Source organism: Schistocerca nitens, chromosome 12, assembly GCF_023898315.1.
Source record: "Schistocerca nitens isolate TAMUIC-IGC-003100 chromosome 12, iqSchNite1.1, whole genome shotgun sequence".
NCBI classification, from domain to species: Eukaryota; Metazoa; Arthropoda; class Insecta; order Orthoptera; family Acrididae; genus Schistocerca; species Schistocerca nitens.
The window spans coordinates 112,146,460-112,169,556 of record NC_064625.1 but is presented as its reverse complement, the minus strand read 5'-3'; the positions used below and the strand labels follow the sequence as shown (position 1 = coordinate 112,169,556).

General features: G+C 39.1%; 1 protein-coding gene across 1 annotated transcript in view; it reads left to right on the top strand.

Moving 5' to 3' along the window:
* The window catches only part of LOC126214940 (probable cytochrome P450 304a1), a 122,625-nt gene extending 101,183 nt beyond the window's left edge, over positions 1-21,442 (top strand). Inside the window, exons 6-9 of the mRNA XM_049941578.1 lie at positions 3,415-3,595; positions 6,847-6,964; positions 12,666-12,804; positions 21,237-21,442. Of these exons, the coding sequence (XP_049797535.1) occupies positions 3,415-3,595; positions 6,847-6,964; positions 12,666-12,804; positions 21,237-21,442 (644 nt within the window). The remainder of the gene's footprint in view (positions 1-3,414; positions 3,596-6,846; positions 6,965-12,665; positions 12,805-21,236) is intronic.
* Positions 21,443-23,097: the final 1,655 nt, after the last annotated feature.

Here is a 23,097-nt window from a genome sequence, read left to right as displayed (position 1 = left end):
GGACGTGTGGGGAGTCGCATTGTCCTGCTGGGCCGCCGGAGTGGCCGAGCAGTTCTAGGCGCTACAGTCTGGAACCGCGCGACCGCTACGGTCGCAGGTTCGAATCCTGCCTCGGGCATGGATGGGTGTGATGTCCTTAGGTTAGTTAGGTTTAAGTAGTTCTAAGTTTTAGGAGACTGATGACCTCAGAAGTTAAGTCCCATAGTGCTCAGAGCCATTTGAACCATTTGTCCTGCTGGAATTGGCCAAGTTCGTCGGAATGTACAATGGACATGAATGGATTCAGGTGATCAGACAGGACGCTTACGTACGTGTCACCTGTCAGAGTCGTATCTAGGAGTATCAGGGGTCCCATATCACTCCAATTGGACACGCCTCACACCATTACAGAGCCTCCACCAGCTTGAACAGTCCCCTGCTGACGTGCAGGGTCCATGGATTCATGACGTTATCTCCATACCCGCACACGTCCATCCGCTCGATACAATTAGAAACGAGACTCGTCCGACCAAGCAACACGTTTCCAGTCAACAACAGTCACATGTCGTTGTTCACGAGCCCAGGTGAGGCGTAAAGCTTTGTGTCGTGCAGTCATCAAGGGTACACAAGTGGGCCTTCGGCTTCGAAAGCCCATATCGATGATGTTTCGTTGAATGGTTTGTCCGCTGATACTTGTTGATGGCCCAGCACTGAAATCTGCAGCAATCTGCAGAAGGGTTGCACTTATGTCACGGTGAACGATTCTATTCACTCGTCGTTGGTCCCGTTCTTGCAGGATCTTTTGTCCGGCAGCAGCGATGTCGCAGATTTGATGTTTTTCCGAATTCCTGATATTCACGGCACACTCGTGAAATAATCGTACGGGAAAATCCCCATTTCATCGCTATCTCCGAGATGCTGTGTCCCATTGCTCGTTCGCCTACTATAACACCACGTTCAGACTCACTTAAATCTTGATAACCTTCTGTTGTAGCTGCAGTAATCGATATAACAACTGCGCCAGACAGGTGTTGTCTTATATAGGCGTTGCCGACAGCAGCGCCGTATTCTGGCTGTTTACATACATCTGTATTTGAATACGCATGCCTATACCAGTTTCTTTGGCGATTCAGTGTACTTACAGAAACAGTAATATTTTGAGATATGCTTAATTTTAATTGATGTTAGTGAGCTCGCCCGTGATCTGAGTGAAGTTGGCCGATTACTTCAGATAAGTAGCACGGCCACTTCGGGTTTAAAAGATGTGAGATGGGTGGCGGGTGTTTAATATTTGTCTTCCAGTACTGACAACTCACGGGCGTGCGCTATTGTACAGAACAGCTGCTATCGTACAAATTTTGACGCGGTAGTAACATGGATTTGTGAATGCGCATTACAGGGACTATAATCTTTTAACGCGTTATATATTTACAGTAACGTGTATGAAATTAAATTAAGGCTGTTGCAGTAAAAAACAATGTGTAGTTGAAAAATTACATTAAAAACATTTAGCAAATCTTTGTGATCGTGTCCCATATTGCATAATGTATATAAATATAAGTACAGTTGATGTTAATGTTGTATTCCAAGAACGAGTGCGCTACGACATTAGAACAACATGATGTATGTTTTATATTTTTGGTATTTTATGTTTGACATGCTGATGTTCCTTGCCAACTTTTATTGTCAAACGACGCATCATCACTATGTGACTTGCAAGTTGGTAAAGATCACGAACTTCTGTTAAAGTGTTACAAGATCCGATGATGTCGAAACCGGTAAGCAATAAAAAGATTTCCAAACTAACTTGGCGTACCTGACTTTCATCAAAATGGACATCCAAAAATTTGTAGCGTTCTACGCTGTTTACTGACTCCTGCTCATGGGCTTCATCAGTCGTCGATAAGACTATCTGATGTATACAGCTGAATATTTGGTGCCTTTTTGTACCAATATTTTGGGATAGTCCACTTTCTGAGGAAGAGTTTATAATCGTTTGCAAAATATCGTTTGCCATCTCTAATGGGATTTATTTTACGTAGGTTGGAACTTAAATAGTGGCAGCACTGCTGTGGAGACACTATGCAATGGAATCTACTATCGTCGCTGATAGCACACGTCGTTGACATCTTACCTCCGAGTAAATGGACTCGCTCGTCCCACGTCACCGGCGTGCGCACAATCGAGGGAAACACAGTCACTTGTGAGCCAGCGGTCTCACGTAACGGTGTCACTATGTTTTCGAAACAGGAACAACGGAGTTGGATCAAGATTGAATATGCCAAAGGTTGTACAGCACGACAGTGTCATTAAGGTCTTCAGCTTTGCGAAAGAAGCGGCGACACTTTCCGCGCAACCCACCATCATTTTGCACCACAATGCGAGGGCGCATACAGACAAGCTGTGGCTGCTCTGTTCGGTCGGTGGGACTGGGAAGTACTGTACCATCCACCATACTCCCCGGAATTAAGTCCTTGTGACTCTGATTTGATTCCGAAGATGACGGAACCACTTCGTGGCATTCGCTTCAGAACTGGTCCAGAGATTCGACAGGCAGTAGATCGCTCCATTCGCACCATCAACAGAACGGGCTCTGCTAACGGTATACTACGCCTTCTACATCGCTGGCAACGGGTTCCACACAACGCTGGTAACTACTTTGAAGGACAGTAACAGGTGCAAACATGTAACTCTTTTGTATCGATTGTGAATAAATAGTTGCCACTATTTAAGTTCCAACCCTCGTGACGTTAGTATCATCTGAATAGTTTCAGTTCTGCTTAATGAATATTAAGTGGAGGGTAATTCACATATATAAGATACAGTAGTGGACACAAAATTGAATCCTGTGGAACTCCAGGATTGCTCACAAATGTAAGGAATAGGAACGAACCCAAAATCGAACTCTGTGGGACTCCCCTCGTACTTTCTTTTCAGTCACTAAAAGTTTCTCTCCTTCCGACCCTGTATTAATTAACAGCACAAGTTCTTGCATTCTGTTTATTAAGTATGATTCAAACCAGTGGTTTTTAAAACAATCATTGTTTTAAAACTTAAGTGTTTCTTAGAGAGTAATATAACTGATTTACGCAGATCAAACGCCTTGGGCAGCCTATAAATAATATTAACTGCTGATATTTTATTATTTAAGGCCTAAAATATTTAGTGAGTGAATGTATAAATATCATTCTCAGTCGAGCAATCATTCTGGACCCAAAATGTGACGTGTTCAGTAAATTGTTTCTCCCTCGACATGAGATTGCCCTTGAGTACTTTACTTTTTCGAATTTTTTGGGAAAGACACCAGTAAGGAAACTGAACGATGAGTATTTGGTCCTGACATTGAAATTCCTGTTTTTTTTTTTTTTTTTTTTTTTTTGAGACATGACAAGTGGCTCATGACACTGCACTAAGAATGCCGGATTTTCTGTGCAGTTGAGCAGGTGATCGCCACGGGGACGGACCTGCTGCTCCCGTCGCTGACGGTGACCACCACCGCTCTGGCAGAAGCCGTGCGCTGCCTGGTGCTGCACCCAGAGGTGCAAACCAAGGTGCATCTCGAGATTGACAGCGTGGTGGGCAGAGGGAGGCTTCCCACGCTGGATGACCGCCCAAAGTGAGTACCCGGCAGTGATCGAGACTGGTGAGTACTCCACACAATGGGCGAGGAAAGCTATACATGAAAATCACTTGACTAGAAGGAAGGACAGGATGATAGGACACGTGTTAAGACATTATGGAATAGCTTTCATAGTACTAGAGAGCTGTAGAGGGCAGAAACCGTAGGAGAAGACAGAGATTGGAATATATATAGTAGTTCAACAAATTACTGAAGTCGTTGGATGTAGATGCTACTCTGAGCTGACAACGTTGGTTCAAAAAAATGTTCAAATGTGTGAGAATCCCTAAGGGACCAAACTGCTTAGGTCATCGGTCCTTAGACTTACACACTACTTAAACTAACTTACGCTAGGAACAACACACACACTCATGCCCAAGGGAGGACTCGAACCTCCGGCGGGAGGGGCCTCGCAGTCCATAACAGGACGCCTCAAACCGCGCGGCCACTCTGCGCGGCTAGAAGATTGGTAGAGGAGAGAGAGAGGTTCGTGCTGGGCAATCTCAGACCACTCAGAAGATTGCTGAAAAAAAAAAAAAAAAAAAAAAAAAAAGAGAAAGGATGACAATTATTGAATTACACGAAGAAAACTGTAAATCAGAAAAAACTATGGCGTGAACACAATTTATTCAACATGCAAACATCACTACAGATATTCAGATTTTGGTTATGACATGTTCGATATGCCTGCCATCATTGGCGATGATGTGGCGCAGACGAATAGCTAAATTCTGCATGACCCGCTGAAGTGTCAGAACATCGATGCTGTTGATTACCTCCAAAATGGCTGATTTGAGCTCTTTGTCTTTAATATTGCCCCACAAAAAGGAGCCGCATGTGTGCAGATCCAGAGAACATGGCAGCCAATCGAGGTCCATGATAGTGGCCTCTGGGTACCCCAGAGCCAGAATGCAGTCCCCAAAGTGCCCCTCCAGGACATCAAACACTCTCCTGCTTCCATGGGGTTGAGTTCTGTCTTGCATGAACCACATCTTGTTGAAATCATGGTCACTTTGGATAATGGGGATTAAATCATCTTACAAAGCATTCATGTACCATTCAGTAGTCACCGTACCATCAAGGAATATCGCACCGATTGTTCCGTGATTGGACATAGCATACCGTGCAGTCACCTGCTGAGGGAGAAGAGACTTCTCAATCGCGAAATGTGGATTCTCAGTCCCCCAAATGCGCCAATTTTGCTTACTGGCGAACCCATCCAAACGAAAGTGGGCTTCGTCGCTAAACCAAACCATACTAATTTCCATAATGCCACACAGCCAACCGTCCAGTTTGAATGTCCTATTGCAAAGTGAGAAGTAATGACTTAAATAACTTATGCTAAGGACAGCACACACACCCATGCCCGATGGATGACACGAACCTCCAACGGGGGAAGCCGTGCGAACCGTGACTAGGCGTCTGAGACTGTGCGGCTACGCAGTGCGGCCGCATGTGTAGACATGTTTGTCAGAAGCAACTGACTGTTGAATCAGCTGCTGTGGTTGGCTTATATAGCCCACAGACGGTTTCTGATTATTCAGTAATTACGCAGTGCTCTCGCAGATGATGGTGACATTTGTACTGGTGGCACCACCACTCCCGTTGTAGCGTAACATTTTGAGGAATATGTCTTGCTCTTTCTGCATTGAGAGCTCAGTTCTGTGCACCACTAAGATTATATTGGCTATCACAGTTGAAGTTCGCATTGCACTTTCTTATTATTCTTATTTCTACAACCTCTTTAATTACAGTACGTAGAAGCCGGGGCAAAACTTTTGTTTCATCAACCAATATTTTATGTTTGTCTGTGAGGCTGTAGATTTCACCAGTTCTCAATTTTTAATATGCCACTGATGTTCTGGACAATGGTGGGAAATGGTATGGATGGACTGACCAATGTAATTGCTTCTACACTCATGAGGAATGTTGTAAATACCAGGTATTCTGAAATCGAGACAATCCTTAACAGGTCATAGTGTCTCCCTTACCTTCTTAGAAGGTTGGAAAATAGGTATTATACTTCTTCTTCCCAGGACTGTACCTATTTTGCTGGATGTAACATTGCAGGAAGGCAGAAATGTAGTTGGTGGCTCATCACGTGAATATTCAGTCAACATTTTCATGTTTCCTTTCCTTGGAGAATGCTGACTTCATATCACATGACCTATAGCCATACTTTCAGAACATGTACTTTGGAGATTAATTTTGGAATCCAAGTGGTCCTCATCAGAAACAGTTTTTGCTCTGTGTATTAGTGTATTTAAAATGCTCTCTTGTGAACTGGATGGTAAAAACTCTGGGTACTAAGAGATAAGCCAATGTGCGTTAGCTTGAGCTACACTGAATGGTGAGACATCCATCTGATTTTTGTTGTATCAAAACATCTCAAAATGGCAGCCTCCCTTTTTTCTCTGTCTCGACGGTGGACTGGATGTATGGGTGCATACTTTTCATATGTTCATGGAAGTGCTCAAGAGTGTCTAAACCGTGTGGTGAGACTGTAAACATGTTGTCAACATAATGATAAAATGAAGATGGATGAAGGAGAGGCTAATTTAATGCATGTTCCATGATTACACATGAACCTCAGTGTTGATAAAACAAGAAGGCAAAATTCAATTTCAACACTCATTAACTATCACTTACAAATATAAATGGTTTTATAACATTTTTATCTATGATATTTTGTAAAAATTGCTGTTTTCAGACTGTTTTGCTAAAAACTGTCAATTTGTCATTATTTTCTTCATGGAATTTTCCTGTCATTAGGGAAAGTTGATAGGGCACATCTCACAATACCAAGGAATAGTTAATTTCTTAGTGTGTATGAGGGAGGGGGGCAGGGGGGGGGGGGGGAGAGAATTCAGCAGGACACCAAGCCTTGAATACAATAAGCAGCTCCAGGTGGAAGTAGATTTCAGTAATTATGCAAAATTTAAAGATCAAGAGACTCACACAGCGCCGAGTACTCCACTAAAGCGGCATTGAGGCAGATGACTCCAATGCCAACAACATACAGAAAATCAGCTCCAGGAAATAGTAGTTCTGTAGCACTGAAAAGTATTGTTACAAGTCAATCACTTCATCAGCTTCTGTTTCACATTTTTTATTTTATCTTCCAGGATGCCACGGCCTAATACAAAAATGTATTTCATTCACATGCTTTATTGTATTTTCATAACGAGCAATGCAACAACCTTTGCAATAAACTAGTTTAATGTTCACAAACAGGCCGTTTGTTCCAGTCTACCATATTTTGAAGCTACCATACGTGAAGCGCTCCGCAGGAAGACCGCTGTGCCTCTCAGTGTTGCCCATGCATCTACAGCAGAGGCAACTCTCAACGGGTACACTCTTCCAAAGGTAAGTGTGACTTCGTTTAAATGCTTCTCTCTCTTCATGTATTTGCTGTATGGTATACATGTTTGGTAGCTTTGCGTGAAACTTGATAAAGAAACATTTCCTCTTTTTAATCATTTATATGGAGATTTCAAGACTGAGTTCATCTCAAGTAGTACTGACTAAGGGCTTTCAGTTACTGATGCTTAGCTTTAACTTGTTAACCACATTAACATTCATTAACAAAGTGCAACAGTGATTGATAATGTAGAATCTTGTACCACAAGGAAGCAAGGGAGACGTTGTTATGGGTGGCCGGTATCCTCCTCCTACAACAAAAATGCACATGTGAATTTATACAGTTGTTTATTTACATGAACTGGAAACATTTACTTAACATGAATTGAGTCAACGTTTTGTGGTACAAGCTCATCATGAGCAATCCTCTTGCAGACTAATGTAATGTCAATTTTGGTAATCTTGCTATTACAAACTTTAGTTTCTCACTGCTAGTAGGGTACAATTCCGGTTGTGGTAAACTAATCCCACTATAGCCACTAATCTGGTCACTATGTACTGTCATAGCCTGTGATGAACCAAACGTGCTCTGTAAGGAACTGACTGACACCAAACTGGATGATCGAGTGAGACCTTCCGGTCAGCAGTGGCAGCCTAAATACGTGTTGTCGAGAGGGCATTGTCAGATTGTTGCTTCTCGGTGTGTCTCTGGCCCCTCTCGTGACAGGCGTGCTTAGTCCAGCACCTACTAATTGATCTTCGGGCTTCTTCTTTGCCAACCAGTGTGATGGAAACAGCTTACGCCAGCACAGATAATGTATTTCTAAATCCAACTGCCTTTCATGAAATAAAGTGAGTCCCATAATAAATGGGTTTTCTGATTGTGGCATTTAAGTGGCAGTAACAAAGAATCCCCATAAATCAGGTTTAGTTAAGAAGAGGAAAGTACAGTCATAAAATCATAGACACAAAAAATGGTTCAAATGGCTCTGAGCACTATGGGACTTAACTGCTGTGGTCATCAGTCCCCTAGAACTTAGAACTACTTAAACCTAACTAACCTAAGGACATCACACACATCCACGCCCGAGGCAGGATTCGAACCTGCGACCGTAGCGGTCACGCGGTTCCAGACTGTAGCGCCTTTAACCGCTTGGCCACACCGGCCGGCTCATAAACACAGGAACATTCTCAGCGGTTGGAGAAATTTACTCAATGAAACATGAGAAGAGGTTTAATGAGGGCACGCAGGAGATATCAACTTTAGTTCTTCCCTGGAAACATTCTTGTAATGCTCTGAATCTAGTTTTCTTTTAGATTAAGCCAGGGGCAGCTATTGAAGAAATCGAGAAAAATGCTGGTTTAAATCTAGTATAGAAGTATCTCATGCCAGTGAGAGAAAGCATTAGTTAAGGCAGAAGATTAGTTATAATCAAGAATTAAATGTGCACTACAGGCAGCACTGTAATGTTTTTTAATGGGGCATCAAGAAAGCAAAATAGTACTCCTGTCGGATCTCTGGGTGAGGATCACTTTGGCAGGAGTCATCGCAAAGGATAGAAATGATAGTTTTCATTTTAACATGAAGACATGGAATGTAACTGAAGGTGCAGGAACATGATTTAAGTATTTTTGTTTAAGTATCTTGGACAGGAAGAACATAAACACCATCAGGAAAGTGTATGACATTCTACTCAGGAAGGCAACAGACTGGAAAGGCAGTTTCCATTATCCCACCAATAAGACTGCATAAAATATTATTTGAGTGTAAAGCTGGTGTTACTGATTAATCTTAGTTAAGAAGTCAAAACTTGAAGACACTTTGATTACTGAAATGAATATACCCACGACCCAGTGAGGCCTCGAGATGGAATGTGTATTTGAAGAAAGAAGTGATGCAGTGATTCAGTCAGTGTCGTAGTGACTGAAGGCTTTGAGATAGGATATGGAATAGTAAATAAAACTGTAAGACCATTTGGTCTAGGTAGGAGAAATGTAAGATGTGAGACACTCATAGATTTCTGTAGATAGAATGATCTCACAGTGCTGATTACTTTTTTCAGAAAGAAGAAAATGGAACTGTACACTTGGAGAAGCCCTTGATACAACAGAAGCTGCTGGACTGGTTATATATTGATTAAATAGAGATTTAGAATTAACATAAGTGATATGAAAATTCTAGAAGCAGCAGATATAGTACCAGACTGCAATCTTTTAATATCAGAAATACAAACATTCCTGAAATCAGCACCACCATTGTTCTGCAATGTTAGCAAGTCCTCTGAAGATCCATTTCAGGTGGTTCACTACTTACTTCTTAGTGTTGCATCCAAAAAATCACCCAATATCTGAACTTGCTTCCTCCATTGCTTCCTGTTCCCTTCAACATACCACTCCAATTTTTTTATTTGCACCTTATTTCTTAATGTATGTCCTATCCAGTTTCTCTTCTTTCTTTCTCTTACATTCAGGATTGTCTTTCCTCTCCCAATCTTCTCTGCACCTCATCCCCCCCTCTCCGTCCATCCAACTTATTCTTCCCACACTCTGCCATGTCTCAGAATCCCCATCATTGCTTTGTCTTTCTTTCTCACTGGCCATATTTCAGCACCAAAGAGAAGAACATTCCATAAAGAAAACTTTATTGGTGTTCTTATCAAATCTTTGTCCTTATTGCTCCAATAACCTCTCCTTTCCATAAAAATATACCTGTTTTTCCACTGCTTTCCTGGTTTTAATTCCTGTGCTGCACTTACAGATGTTTTCTACTCCACTGCGTAGGAATTTCAAGTGCAAACATTCTAGCATTCCTCCATTCAGCATTATCTTTACCCTTCCATTTCCTCCAAGTACCATTACTTCCTTTTTTTTTTTTTTTTACTGGTTTTCATTCCACAACTCTTCAATCTGGCTTCAATGATATACACTGTTTCCTGCAATTCTGTTTTATCCATTACTAGGACAATATCATTTGCAAACTTCAAACACCATATTCTTCCTCCTCCAAACTCCACCCTGTTGTCATCTAGTGGACAGGGTGATTCATATTCTCCAAAAAAGTAAATCAGTCCATTTGGCATTTTCTTTTCTCACTCTCACTGGCACTTTTTTTATTTAAATATAATGATTTTATAAGTTGCATGCCTTTCCAATCTGCTATCTTTTCCCTTCATTATGGTTGCAAGCTCATCCCGTGGCACACCATCATATGTCTTCTCTAGGTCTATAAAATACATCAAGAAAATGAGGAATGAGGAGTTAAAATGGAATCTGGAGACACTTGTAAATAAGCACAAGAAAATCAAGGAAGAGATGGAAAACAGATTCAGGGAAATAAACAGTGAAAAGATGCTGGAGAAACTTTTTGAAGACGAATTAGGAAAGTCCAGTAAAACAAGGAATGCTTGGGAATTCTGCAGAAAGGTAAAAATAAAAAATGAAACATAGGACGTTAAATGATAAATTACGTAGTTCAGCAGATAAATCCAGTGAAGTGTGTGTAGGTGTGATATACAAAATAATAATTATACTTCAGAAAGACGATATACCAGAAAGTGTTAAAACTAAATAGGAAGCTTGGAAGAAGAATATACAGTGGTGGTATCAAAAATGAACTGCCATATAGTCACTGTTAAGTAAAAAGCATATGACCAGAAGAATAAGTCTCATGAAAATTAACTGGATGCACAAAAGGAAATAGACAATGTCAACACACTACCTAAAATTTTATGTGCGAAAATTCCTTATGGAAAAGCACAAGAGAAAAGTTACAGTTGCTGGTGACATAACCAGCTGATCTGCTGAAGGGACTAGAACAGAACAGACAACACATGTTAACTACAATTTCCAATAAGAGCTATCAAAGTGGGAAGCATCAAATGGTTTCTTAGATTTAATAATTTCACTATGGGAGAAAACAATTTAAAATAGATACAGTTGATACTAGACCATCAGATTTAATTAATTTACAGGAAATATAATTGCTCATATGGTTTCTATATGTTTAGAAAATAAAATATATGCAGTTACAGAAAGAGCCATAGAAATATTAAGATAAACTGGTGTATACTGGAAGAGTGACGATTAATTTGCAATTACATCTGAAGGCTGGAGACACTTTCTTCTTCTCTCATACATCTTTCTTACAAATTTCCTCTGCCCTGTACTTCTCCCTTAAATTGCTGCTAACTTTGTCACTTTTAACATCATCCAGCATTCTAACACTTCTTCTTCTTCTTCCCTGTAATATTTCCTTCAATGGTACTTCAGCATCTGAACAGATGTGTACAAACAGCCAATGAAGGATGGATTGACTATCTCCTGCCAACAGTCCTTTTGGGGTTGAATGAGCAAGAGGAAGATAGGGCAATCTCATGCAGATGAAGCTACTAATGACAGCGGCACAGGAGGTGGGAGGAAATGGAAAATAAACACATTTAATACCTTAGCAGTATCTCTCAACACCACTAGATGAATCTCAAGAGTGTGACTGGTCTTGTAATCACTGAGAGCATTTAAACTGCGAGGAAAATGAGACAATATTGATGCAAACCTCCAAAATTGATCAGTTTACAAGGGGTATCTTTTAAATAATGTCCGATTGTGAAAAATTTCACTTGTCTGTAGAAACACACATGCCTTGTGGTCAAACAGACTCAATTTCCAGTTGTTTCAACACTTTGACCCATTTATACTGCAAGCTTAAAATGTTAAGAGAACTGAAAGCCCTGCTAATTATGAAAGATGCTCTGTTATTGTGTTTTTAAAAGTGAGGAATGTGTTAGTGCCAGACTTCTCCACCACACATGTGAGAACAATTGGCCCTGGTGCAATGAGAGACCATGAGTGAAGTAAGTAGATGAGTAACACTGCCAAGGACAGATGGGACAGAATTCACAATAAAACTAGGCGGAGCTTCTGTAGTCACTGAAAATCTAGTACATGCAGTTGCTGCAAAACATCTTGAAGACTGTGGTTTGATACTGATTAAGGAGCTGAAAACTGGTTGTATACACAAATTAGTCTCACACTATGATAAATGTTTAAGAAAGGAATGAAACTGTGTAGAAAAATAGCTCAGTGTGCAAGGAAAGAAATAATTTTGTTTCAACTGAAATGGATTTTACTTAAAAACATTCCTCCTGTGTAGAGAATATACACTTCTGCACACACATATGCACACAATAAAAAGGAGGTGATAGGGCTAGACAAAATGATACTATTCAGACACTAAGTCGGAATGTCCTTCATGGCCTTCAAAGTAAAGGGGATCAATATCATTTACAGTGGAAACTGAATAAAGAAATTGGATTTGTATTTTCACTGATATTATTCCTCACTTTTCTACAGATATACTGCCACTTAGAAAGGAAACCTGTCAGATGGTTCAAATGGCTCTGAGCACTATGGGACTTAACTTCTTTGGTCATCAGTCCCCTAGAACTTAGAACTACTTAAACCTAACTAGCCTAAGGACATCACACACATCCATGCCCGAGGCAGGATTTGAACCTGTGACTGTAGCAGTAGCGCGGTTCCAAACCGTAGCGTCTAGAACCGCTCGGCCACTCCGGCCGGTGGAAACCTGTCAGTCTCAGAACTAACAACAGAGAAATATTATGTTAAACTGAGAAAAAATTTAAAATAATCAATCACAAGCCAGTCTTTAACTGTATTGTTTCTTAACAATGCCCACATATATTTTCAGGGCACAATTCTGCTGCCAGGTCTCGAAGCTTTCCACATGAATCCAGAAGTGTGGGGGGATCCAGAAAACTTCAGACCTGAGAGATTCCTTGACGAAACAGGCAAGCTTTTGCCAGACAGGACACTGCCATTTGGAGGAGGTAAGTCTCAGCCATGGACAATAATTTTCTTTTTTTAATCCCAATGTTAATGTCGGTACTCAATCTGATATTATTAATATGGATTAACCCTAGCACCACTAAGCTCAGATCTGTCACATGGATGTCTAAGGAAGGGGGAAGGGGGGAGGCAAAAATTGCCCTTGCATTCTTTTCACTTTTTAACATTTTTTGTTTCTTTGTTTTGTTTTGATTATTTAATGAACTAGGAATTTCTTTACTAGGTTGCAACACACTTTCCATAGTTATCAGGAACATTATAACATATACAAATACAATAAATAAAGTAATGAATATGAAGAATATTGTTATGTTTTTATCACGAAACTAACACTTCCATATACATCAGACTTATATCAAGAAATCATAAAAGAATATACAATAGCAAACCACAAATAAGAAAACAGAAAATCAAAGTCAGAAATTACAATTGAGGTTTTCCTTCCTACTCACTTTCACTTTCAGTTTCACAACCTTTGGATATGATTGTTTTTGCAGAATGTGTGGAACACACATACTCTGAACACCTGCAACAAACTATAGACACTTTTGTCATCTTGTCTTCTTCTTTTCTACAGGTTTTACTCTTCAAACAAATGTGACATCTTCTTCTTGAATAAAATTCAACTGGTTGAACAGTTGCAGCAATGCTGGGCAGCCGTTTCCTTAGAACACTTTCCATTGCAGAGATAATAGGCTTTTGTAAACTCATTATATTCTTTGCTCTCTTCCACAACTGGCCTAACAAGCTGTTGACCTAATTCTAGCAGATACAGCCTTCTTACATTATGCTTCTTCTTATTCCAGTTTGGGTTGTTTATCACGAAAATTGTTCCAGCATTGAGAGAGGTCACACTGCGTAGCCGTGCGGTCTAAGGCCCCTTTTCACAGTCCGCACGGCTCACCCCATCGGAGGTTCGAGTCCTTCCTTGGGCGTGGCTGTCTGTGTTGTCCTTAGCCTAAGTTAGTTTAAGTTAGATTAAGTAGTGTCTAAGCTTACGCACCAATGACCTCAGCAGTTTGGTCCCATAAGATCTTACCACAAATTTCCACTGAGAGAGGCAATATCTATCCAGGTGAAAAAGAGAGATAATGGTCACCTTCTCATCCCTCGTTTTACTGAATGATGTTACATCATTTGATCAATGCTGTCTATGCCTCCTGTAGGTTCATTGTAGTAGAGATTGATGTTTGCATTTTTTTCTCTGATGACTCATCTACCTTCTTACGATTGTGTTGTGTGGAAAGAAGTAGGACAGTCTTAGTAGACTTCAGTTTAGAGATCTATGGAACCAAGGTAACTGCTGCATTGCCCGTTTCTGGATATGTGAATAAGAACTTAGAGGAATTAACCCTGTGTCTTCTTTAGCTGTTATGGTATGTTTTTTCTGTTACTCATCAATGTTCCCACCAAAGTTAACTTGTCATCATTGTAAAGCTCCTCGGCTAGGTCTATGGATGTATAATAATGATTCGTTGTTAAATTTCTTCCACTTCCTGCCAGCGGATTCACTATGCATCTAACAACTGCCTTTGCACTCCATTCCTCGACGGGTCGTTCATCCTTCCCTGCATAGACCTCCATTTTTAGAACGTACCGAGTGTGTGCATCCGATAACATCCTAATTAATATGCCATACTTCATAGGCTTGTCTTTCACAAAGCCCTTAAAGGGACACCTTCCTCAAAATAGGGAGAGCATTTCATCGATCATTAGATCTTCACTTAGTATGTAGTACTTCACAAGCATTTCATCAATTCTGTTGAAAACTTCTCGAAGGGGGCAAAACTTATCCTGCATTCGTCTTTCATTTCTTGTTTCTTTATCATCAAATTTAATCAGGGACAGAAGTTGTCCACATCGAATATGACTTATTGTAGCTATGTAGATACTCTTTCCCAGTACTTTCCCCCATAAGTCCTCAATAGGCAGTCTAGTGTCATTATTTGTGTCCATAAGCATCAAAATACCAATGAAGGCATACATTTCTTCTTTGGTTGTAAGTTTTAAGTTCTAATTACGAGCTTCTTGGTTTGTATAGTTCATTATTTTGGAAGTTATGAACTTTTTGAAAGATTCTGACGCACTAGATGTCAAGCCTTCGTGAGTCAAACCTTCATGAAAATTCACTATATTTTGTACTGAGCTGCATACTTGCCTTGGAGGAGCGGTAATATATTTCCTACTGCTTTTTGCTGTAACAGTGATGCTGGAAGCAGCTGCATACTGTTCATCAGGGGATGAACTCTGTGAACTTTCAATTACTGTGTCACTATCGTATGTCACAACTGTATCATCTCCTTCTGGATCACTTTCATCACCTTCACTTGCTTCATTTATTATAGCTGATTCCTCTTCATCTGTGAGAAACCTCTGATACTGACGAGACATTTTATTAGAACTGCGAGTAATGTACAACTGCTCAAACAACAAAGGAGATATATTTCAAAATAACAATGGCAGCACAATACAGTGATACCAACAATCATAAATTGCATTTCTTTCTGCCATATTGAGAAATATTTTAATGAGAAAAATTCTCACCAACGTGTAAGACAGGGGGGACGAGGGGGCAAAAACTGCCTGCACTTAAATTAAATATCATGGGCAAATTTAAATAATTCACAAAATTTATAAAACCATGACAGCACATACTCTATATATTTTTTCTACAACTACCAAAATTCTTTCTTCTTCACTCCAACAAATAGATATATTACACAAATAAAACAAATACTGTGGGCAACTTTGCCCCCTCCCCCCATCCCTAGTGGTTCTAGGGTTAATGGTATTATGTGTAGTTTCTTCATGGATTTATTGCTGCAAAATATGTTTTAAATACAATAAGTGTATAGTTGATTTAGTTTGCTTTACAGACGTAATTGATATTTACCTTACTATGAGTCTAAAGAAACCGCGTTAAAGGTTTTCTTAGACTAACAAAAGTTTTTAACTGATTTATTTCATTCTACAGATGCAATTGTTCTTTCTTTTAGTATGAGTTAATTCTGATATTTAAATAAATTGTAAGAGTGACTTGTCTCATATCCATATGTAACAACACACAAATCAAATAAAAACAATCACAAATCATGATTATAATCCAAGGAGTAAAGGTAACAAGCATAACTGTTTGTAAGGAGGGAGGGGGATAAAGGGACACCTACACTCTCCTGAAATTGAGGTATAGACTTAATATTTCTTACAAAATTCTGCCGCATTTCTAGCAATAATTGTCTATGATTATATCAAATTATACATTTAGCATTGCTGAAGGCAATGGAAAATACAGTGCCTTTTCTTTAACTGCTATTTCTCCACTTCATGGAATAATAATGTGAAAATTTTCCTGATTGTTTCTGTTCCTATTCAACAGTATTTTCTCAACCCTTCATGTTTTTTTCTATTGCAGATATTTAATTTTCAATCAAAAAATTACATTACTGTTACATGAAAAAAAAATTCTGTTAAATACGAGGTGTGGCTAGAAAAAAACTGGACTAGTACTGGTGAAACAATAAAACGAATGCAATAAGGCTGAAAGTCGCGTGGCCTGTCACGTGACTCTCGCTCCGCCTACTGCTCGAGTTTCATCTGCCTCCTGCACTCAGTCTGCCCGTGGCGTCTGTTTTAAGTAGTTGACGTTTTGTCTGTGCGTCGGAAAATGTTGAGTGTACAGAAAGAACAGCGTGTTAACATCAAATTTTGTTTCAAACTAGGAAAATCTGCAAGTGAAACGTTTGTAATGTTACAACAAGTGTACGGCGATGATTGTTTATCGCGAACACAAGTGTTTGAGTGGTTTAAACGATTTAAAGATGGCCGCGAAGACACCAGTGATGACACTCGCACTGGCAGACCATTGTCAGCAAAAACTGATGCAAACATTGAAAAAATCGGTAAACTTGTTCAACAAGATCGCCGTTTAACAATCAGAGCAGTGTCTGAGTTAACAGGAGTTGACAAGGAAAGTGTTAGGCAGATTCTTCATGAAAGTTTCAACATGAACAAAGTGTGTTCAAAAATGGTTCCAAAGTGTCTCACAATTGAACAGAAGGAACGCTGAAGAATGATTTGTTCTGACATCCTGGAAAACATTGAAAGTGATCCCATCTTCTTACAAAATGTTATTACTTGCGATGAATCGTGGTTTTTTACTTACGATCCCGAAACTAAACGCCAATCGATGCATTGGAAAACTCCTGGTTCTCCACGACAAAAAAAAAGCACGAATGTCAAAATCGAAATTCAGGGCAATGATGATTTTTTTTTTTTTTTTTTTTTTTTTTTTTTTTTTTTTGACATCAAAGGGATTGTGCACATTGATTGGGTACCAGAAGGACAAACAGTGAATCAGCATTACTACATTAGCGTCCTGGCTACCCTACGTGAGTGAGTACGGAGAAAACGGAACGATTTGTGGAGAAAAAAGTCATGGATCCTTCACCAAGACAATGCCCCAGCTCACAGTGCGTTGTCAGTGAAGACGTTTTTGGCAAAACACAACATTCCCATCTTAGATCATCCACCCTACTCACCTGATTTGGCTTCCTGTGACTTTTTTCTTTTCCCTAAAGTCAAGTCAGCTTTGAAAGGAACTAGATTTGAGACTGTTGAAGCAGTAAAAGAAAAAGTGACGGAAGTAATGTATGGACTTACCGAAAATGATCTGCAGCATTGCTATGAACAGTGGAAAATTTGTATGGAGCGGTGTAGAGACCGAGGAGGAGAGTACATTGAAGGAGATAACATGAAATTGTAAATAATTGTAAATAAATGTTTTTTCCAGCATCAGTCCGGTTTTTTTCTAGCTGCACCTCATACACTGCTCTGCAAAACTTGCAATCCGAGATAGGTAAAGCAACATAATACACCAACAACTTAGTGGAAATGGATGAAAGTGCAGGAGCATGTTGCCAGCGATCTTCCAGTCAGGTGCAGACATCTGGACATCACGCAGCATGAGGTCATAGGGACCACAGCACCAAATGGGGCTGGCCCCGAAACATGAGGTAGTTGAAGCAACAGGAAAAGACAGTGTCTGTCAACCAATGAGCAATTTCAGTGTGTTGCAGTGGTATTCTTCATTACAACATGGGCCAGAGACATGATGTGGACATTGTCACATGGGGAAGAATGGGAAACTGGAAGGAGGACAAAATGTGATGAGTGTAGCCAACGAGTTTGGTATTGCAAACAACATTGTTTCATGTGCGTGGGGAGCATTCCGAACCACAGGCACTGCTGCCTGAAAGAGCAATAGATGACCACTATATTGCACAACAGGCAAGAGGATCCCATGACAAACAGCATGTGCAATTGCAACCACATTCAACAGGACTGAAAGGCACACAACCTCGTGCTCCACAGTGCTACGGTTGCAGTCAGGGAGTGTTGTGTGCACCCACAGTGATATGTAGCAATGTACTGAGAGGAGGAGACAGAAAAAGAAGAAGGGAGTGTAGGCTTCATTGCTATTCCTAATGTTTGTAAAAGACCGGCCAGTGCACGTGGACCTAAAAACACACTTTACTCTTTTTGCAAATGACAAATATATTGATTGAGAAATCACAGAACAGCGGCATGTAGAGCACAGTGAACACAATATTTGCAGAGGTCACTGCAAACCGTCTGACATTTAATGACAATGCAACCTGTACAATTACTAGAATTTCACACAACACAAAACATGGAGGAAGAACTAAGAATATCACTTACTGAAACAGAATTAATGACAGTACAGTCTTCCAAATTCCTGGCACACAGACAGATAATAAGCTAATTTTATCTGTACACACACGTGGCTTCTGTAAAAGACTTAGATCAGGAACATTTCTGCAGCACTCAATCGCATACAATAAAATTTATTAAGTATACAAAACTGAGTGATCGTAATCGTGTATGGGACCTGCATGAGGAGTTCTTTTAGAAACATATTCAAACAGCTAGGCATCACTATCGTGACATCTCAGTACATTCTTTCTCTTATGTCTTCTGTTGCCAAGAATTATGGCTTGTACAAAATGAACAATATATGTATCACAACCATAACACTACGAAATAAGTATGATGTGCACAGAGTGGCAAAAAGTCTCACTTTAGTCCAGAATTGAGAACACTGCTCCACTCCAAAGTTATGCAACACTCTTCCAGGCAGTATCAGCCAAGTACTATTGATCTGAATAAATATTAAAAAACTTCTTGAAACTTATTTTTATTAATTATGAATGAAAACATTCATGGCACTGGTATAATACTCTACAATATTGCAGAATATTACGCCAGTGTCGTGTGTGTTAATTCATAATGTATACAATATTCTACCAAGAACTGATGGAACAGTCAATTAATGCAGTTATTTATATTCCTTACAGTAATCTTATAATAATGTTTAACTCAATAATATAGTGCATTGTGAAATGCGTTATATGAATTTCATTGTTAACACTTATTTGTGTTTACAAGCGAAATTACTTTATGTACAAACCAGTGTCCAAATTCTCAAATGTATTGTAAATGCCTTACAAGTACTATATATCAGTACAATTTATTAATTACTGGATCTACAGAAAATAAGAAAATACATGAAATGTAAATAAATAACAAAAAATGGAGTTTGAGGAGAAACAAAGAACAGTATCTTTGTCCACCAGAACACATGACAAAAACGTTTTCTCCATACGCATTTTGGCAAAAAATAAATAAATAAATAAACTGGTTCAAGATCTCTTATTGTGTGTGTTGACTGTCATCGACTTGTCACATAATGTACATTTATTAATCATATCGTTATGGTACAGAAGATGTTTAACATAACTTCTTTGGTCAACTTGTCCACTGAGTAGCAGCATCTCTCAAGCTGGAATGCCATTTTCCCCAATGGTTGTTGTCAGTATGATCAGATCTAGTGATTACCTGACTAGAAATTTATTCTTGTGTGTTGCAATAATAAATTCAGTTATACATATCTTTCGATTAGCGGAACTTTCATGAAAATTACATATACCAGAAGATTCAGCACATGATAACCTGAACAATGAATGCAAGTGAGCTTCCGCCTATATAATATTTTGAAATATTTATGTACGTGCCGCATAGAAATTATATGCATAACTGTACTAAGGTATGATAAAGGTCAGAAAAAAATTATTATTATCAGGAGTTATAACCAAAACAGACGGAGTAATTCCAGTTTGCTATACGTCAACATCTGTGATAATTGTGTCCACTATGGTTGTGCTATGTTGTTTATATTGATGTCATTATATGTTGTTCTATCCTGTCATCATCTGTGATAATTGTGTCCACTATGGTTGTGCTATGTTGTTTATATTGATGTCATTATATGTTGTTCTATCCTGTCATTCATGATGTACTGTAAGCACCCAACACAATTTTTGCATGTCACTTGATAATAAATAAGAAGACACAGTTAACTAATCAGTAATTAAATGATATAAATCAATTATTTCAATAAATAAAAAAATAGCCTCACACAGGAAAATGGCTTCTTTTACACATTTTGAACATTGACACGACCTGGCAGATTACATCTGTGTGTCAGGCTGAGACTCAAACTCAGAACTTTCGCCTGTTTTGGACAAGTGCTTCTGTCGACTGAACTATCCAGCTACAACTAATGAGCTACTCTCACAGCTGTGTTTCCATAAGTACCTCTCTCCTAAATTCCAAACTTCACAAAATTCTCCTGCATACTTTACATGACTACCTCTCCTGGAAGAAAGGACAGCATGCAGAAATGGTTTAGCCACAGCCAAGTGGATTGTTCCCAAAATGAATTTTCACTCTGCAGTAGTGTGTGAACTTTTTTGAATTTCCTGTAAGATTAATATTATGTGTCAGATCAGGACCTGAATCCAGAACCTTTGCCTTCCCAGGCAAATCTTCTACCAACTGAGCTACTCACACATGACTCATGACCATTTCCCACAGCTTTATTTTTGCCAGCATGTTCCTATTTTCCAAACTTCACAGAAGTAGTTTGAAGGTACTGGTGGAAGTAAACCTGTGGAGACATGTCTTGATCCCTCAATTGGTAGAAGTTTTTCCCAGGAAATGCAAAGACCCTGATACACAGTTCTGATTTGCCAGAAGTTTCATATCAGTGCACAGTCCACTGCAGAGTGAAAATCTGCTCTGTGTTTCGTACATTTCAGCTATGAAAGAGATTCAGAAGGTATACTGATACATTCTGATCCATTGTGTTTCTATCATTATGGTATATAAGAAGTTGTAGAAACTTAAGTCTGAAATGGAAATAAAACATTTTCAAATTTAGGCCATATAAAGTACTACATTTTCTTCTTCTATGTATGAGAAAATTAAGCTGCACTTTTCTGTTCCATTGTGTTTGCTAAGTTACATAATTTTCGTTGTTTTTATTTATATACAGGTCGGCGAGAATGCTTCGGGAAGACCTATGCTCGCAACAGTTTGTTTCTTTTCCTTGGGGGAATGCTGCATTCCTTTACACTGCAACAGCCACAGAGCGAAAAGCCCCTCACACTTGACGGCTTGTGTGAGTACGGAATTGTGACTACACCAGACAGTTTCTGGATAAATGCGGTGCAGCGACCAGAAGTACCCAGTAAAAACTGACTGTGAGGCAGTGGCCAATATGGACACTGCTGCAGCAGTATTTGAAAGGCCGTTATTGTTTCTCATAAGAATGTTTCTTAAATGTGCTTATTTGTGACAAATCAGCCAGGTAAAACAGCACACTGGCAAAGTGATCACTACTATATGTGAATAATTTCAGAAATTATCTCCTTGGTCTTCAAATGGCAGATATAAAATACTGCTCTCAATGAGATCCATGCCTTATGATGTGTTGTTATTGTGAATAACTTTTTAATTAAATGAGAAATTATGTGGAGGAAAAATATGAAACTTATTTGAATGAATCTCAATCAAATTTTATAAATACCCATCTTATGTCCACATCTACCAACAGATTATTTCTCCCCTAGAATATTATGCTCTGGTGCACTAAGCTAATGATTAGACTACAAAATTTATTCATATACTACTGGCCCAGAATACTTCCAGAAATGTTATAGTCCATCACTATGTTGATGGATAGTAGGTAATACAAGCTGCAGAAATAAGAATTTTATAGCAAGGTGTTTGCAGTAATTCACAGAATCCCTGTAAGCATGCAGACAAGACTTCCTGTTGACATTTTTGATGTATTATTTTGTCTAACCTACATACGCTCTGTCATTTTGTTTCCCACTGTGTGACTCAATCAAAATTCAGAGTAAGCATTTGACATTATTGACTGAAACACAGTCTTTAATTTTCCTGGGTAAAATAAAAGGAATAAAAAGTTATATACAACTTCTACAGAAACCAGACTGCAGATACAGGAGCTGAACAGAGGCTGTCACTGAGAAGAGTGCAAGATAGCCTATACCCAACATGATTCAGTTTGTGTATTGAGCAAAGCAGTAAATGAAACAGTGGAAAAAATTTTAAAATAAATTAAACTTCAGGAAGAAGAAATAAAAACTTTATTTTCTGTCAGTGATACTGAACTCTGTAAAAGGACTGAGTTCAATCAGATGAACTCCAATAAAAGTAAAACACTGGTAAACAGAACATTGTCAAATTAGATTAAGTGATGATTCTTATATAGAAAGAGGATGTTAGCATTGAACACTAAAGACAAGAAAAGAATTGAAACTTTTGATATGTGGAGTTACAGCAGAGGCTGAAGAAAAGTTGGAGAGACTGGATAACCAATGAATAACGGAGTAAGTACCTTCATGGCACACCTATATCAGAAGTTGGAATAGGTTGAACGGCCACATCCTGAGCCATCAAGGAATAGTTAATTTATCAATGGAGGAAAATGGGGGGAGGAGGAGTGAGAGCAAACATTATGGAGAGAGACCAAAGCTTGAACATAACAGGGATGCTGAGGCTTGCAGAGAATGGACTAACTTGATGAGCTCCATGAAATCAGTCTTTGGACTGAAGACTCCCAACAACTCAACCACGTCATCTGCAGACTTCATGTAAACACTCAGCCTGAAACCAAACAAAAATATCTCTTACTGAAAAATCTGGATACAGATTACTTACTTCAATCATCTTTTCACAACAGCTAATCAGTGGAAGTCATTGCCAGTGCCATCACAATTATTTATTTTTACTTTATTTATTTATTGATTTATTTAACCTGGCAAGATTAGGGTCATCAAGCTCTCTCTTGTACCTAACATCTGATCCTACATATATCTTTATTATGA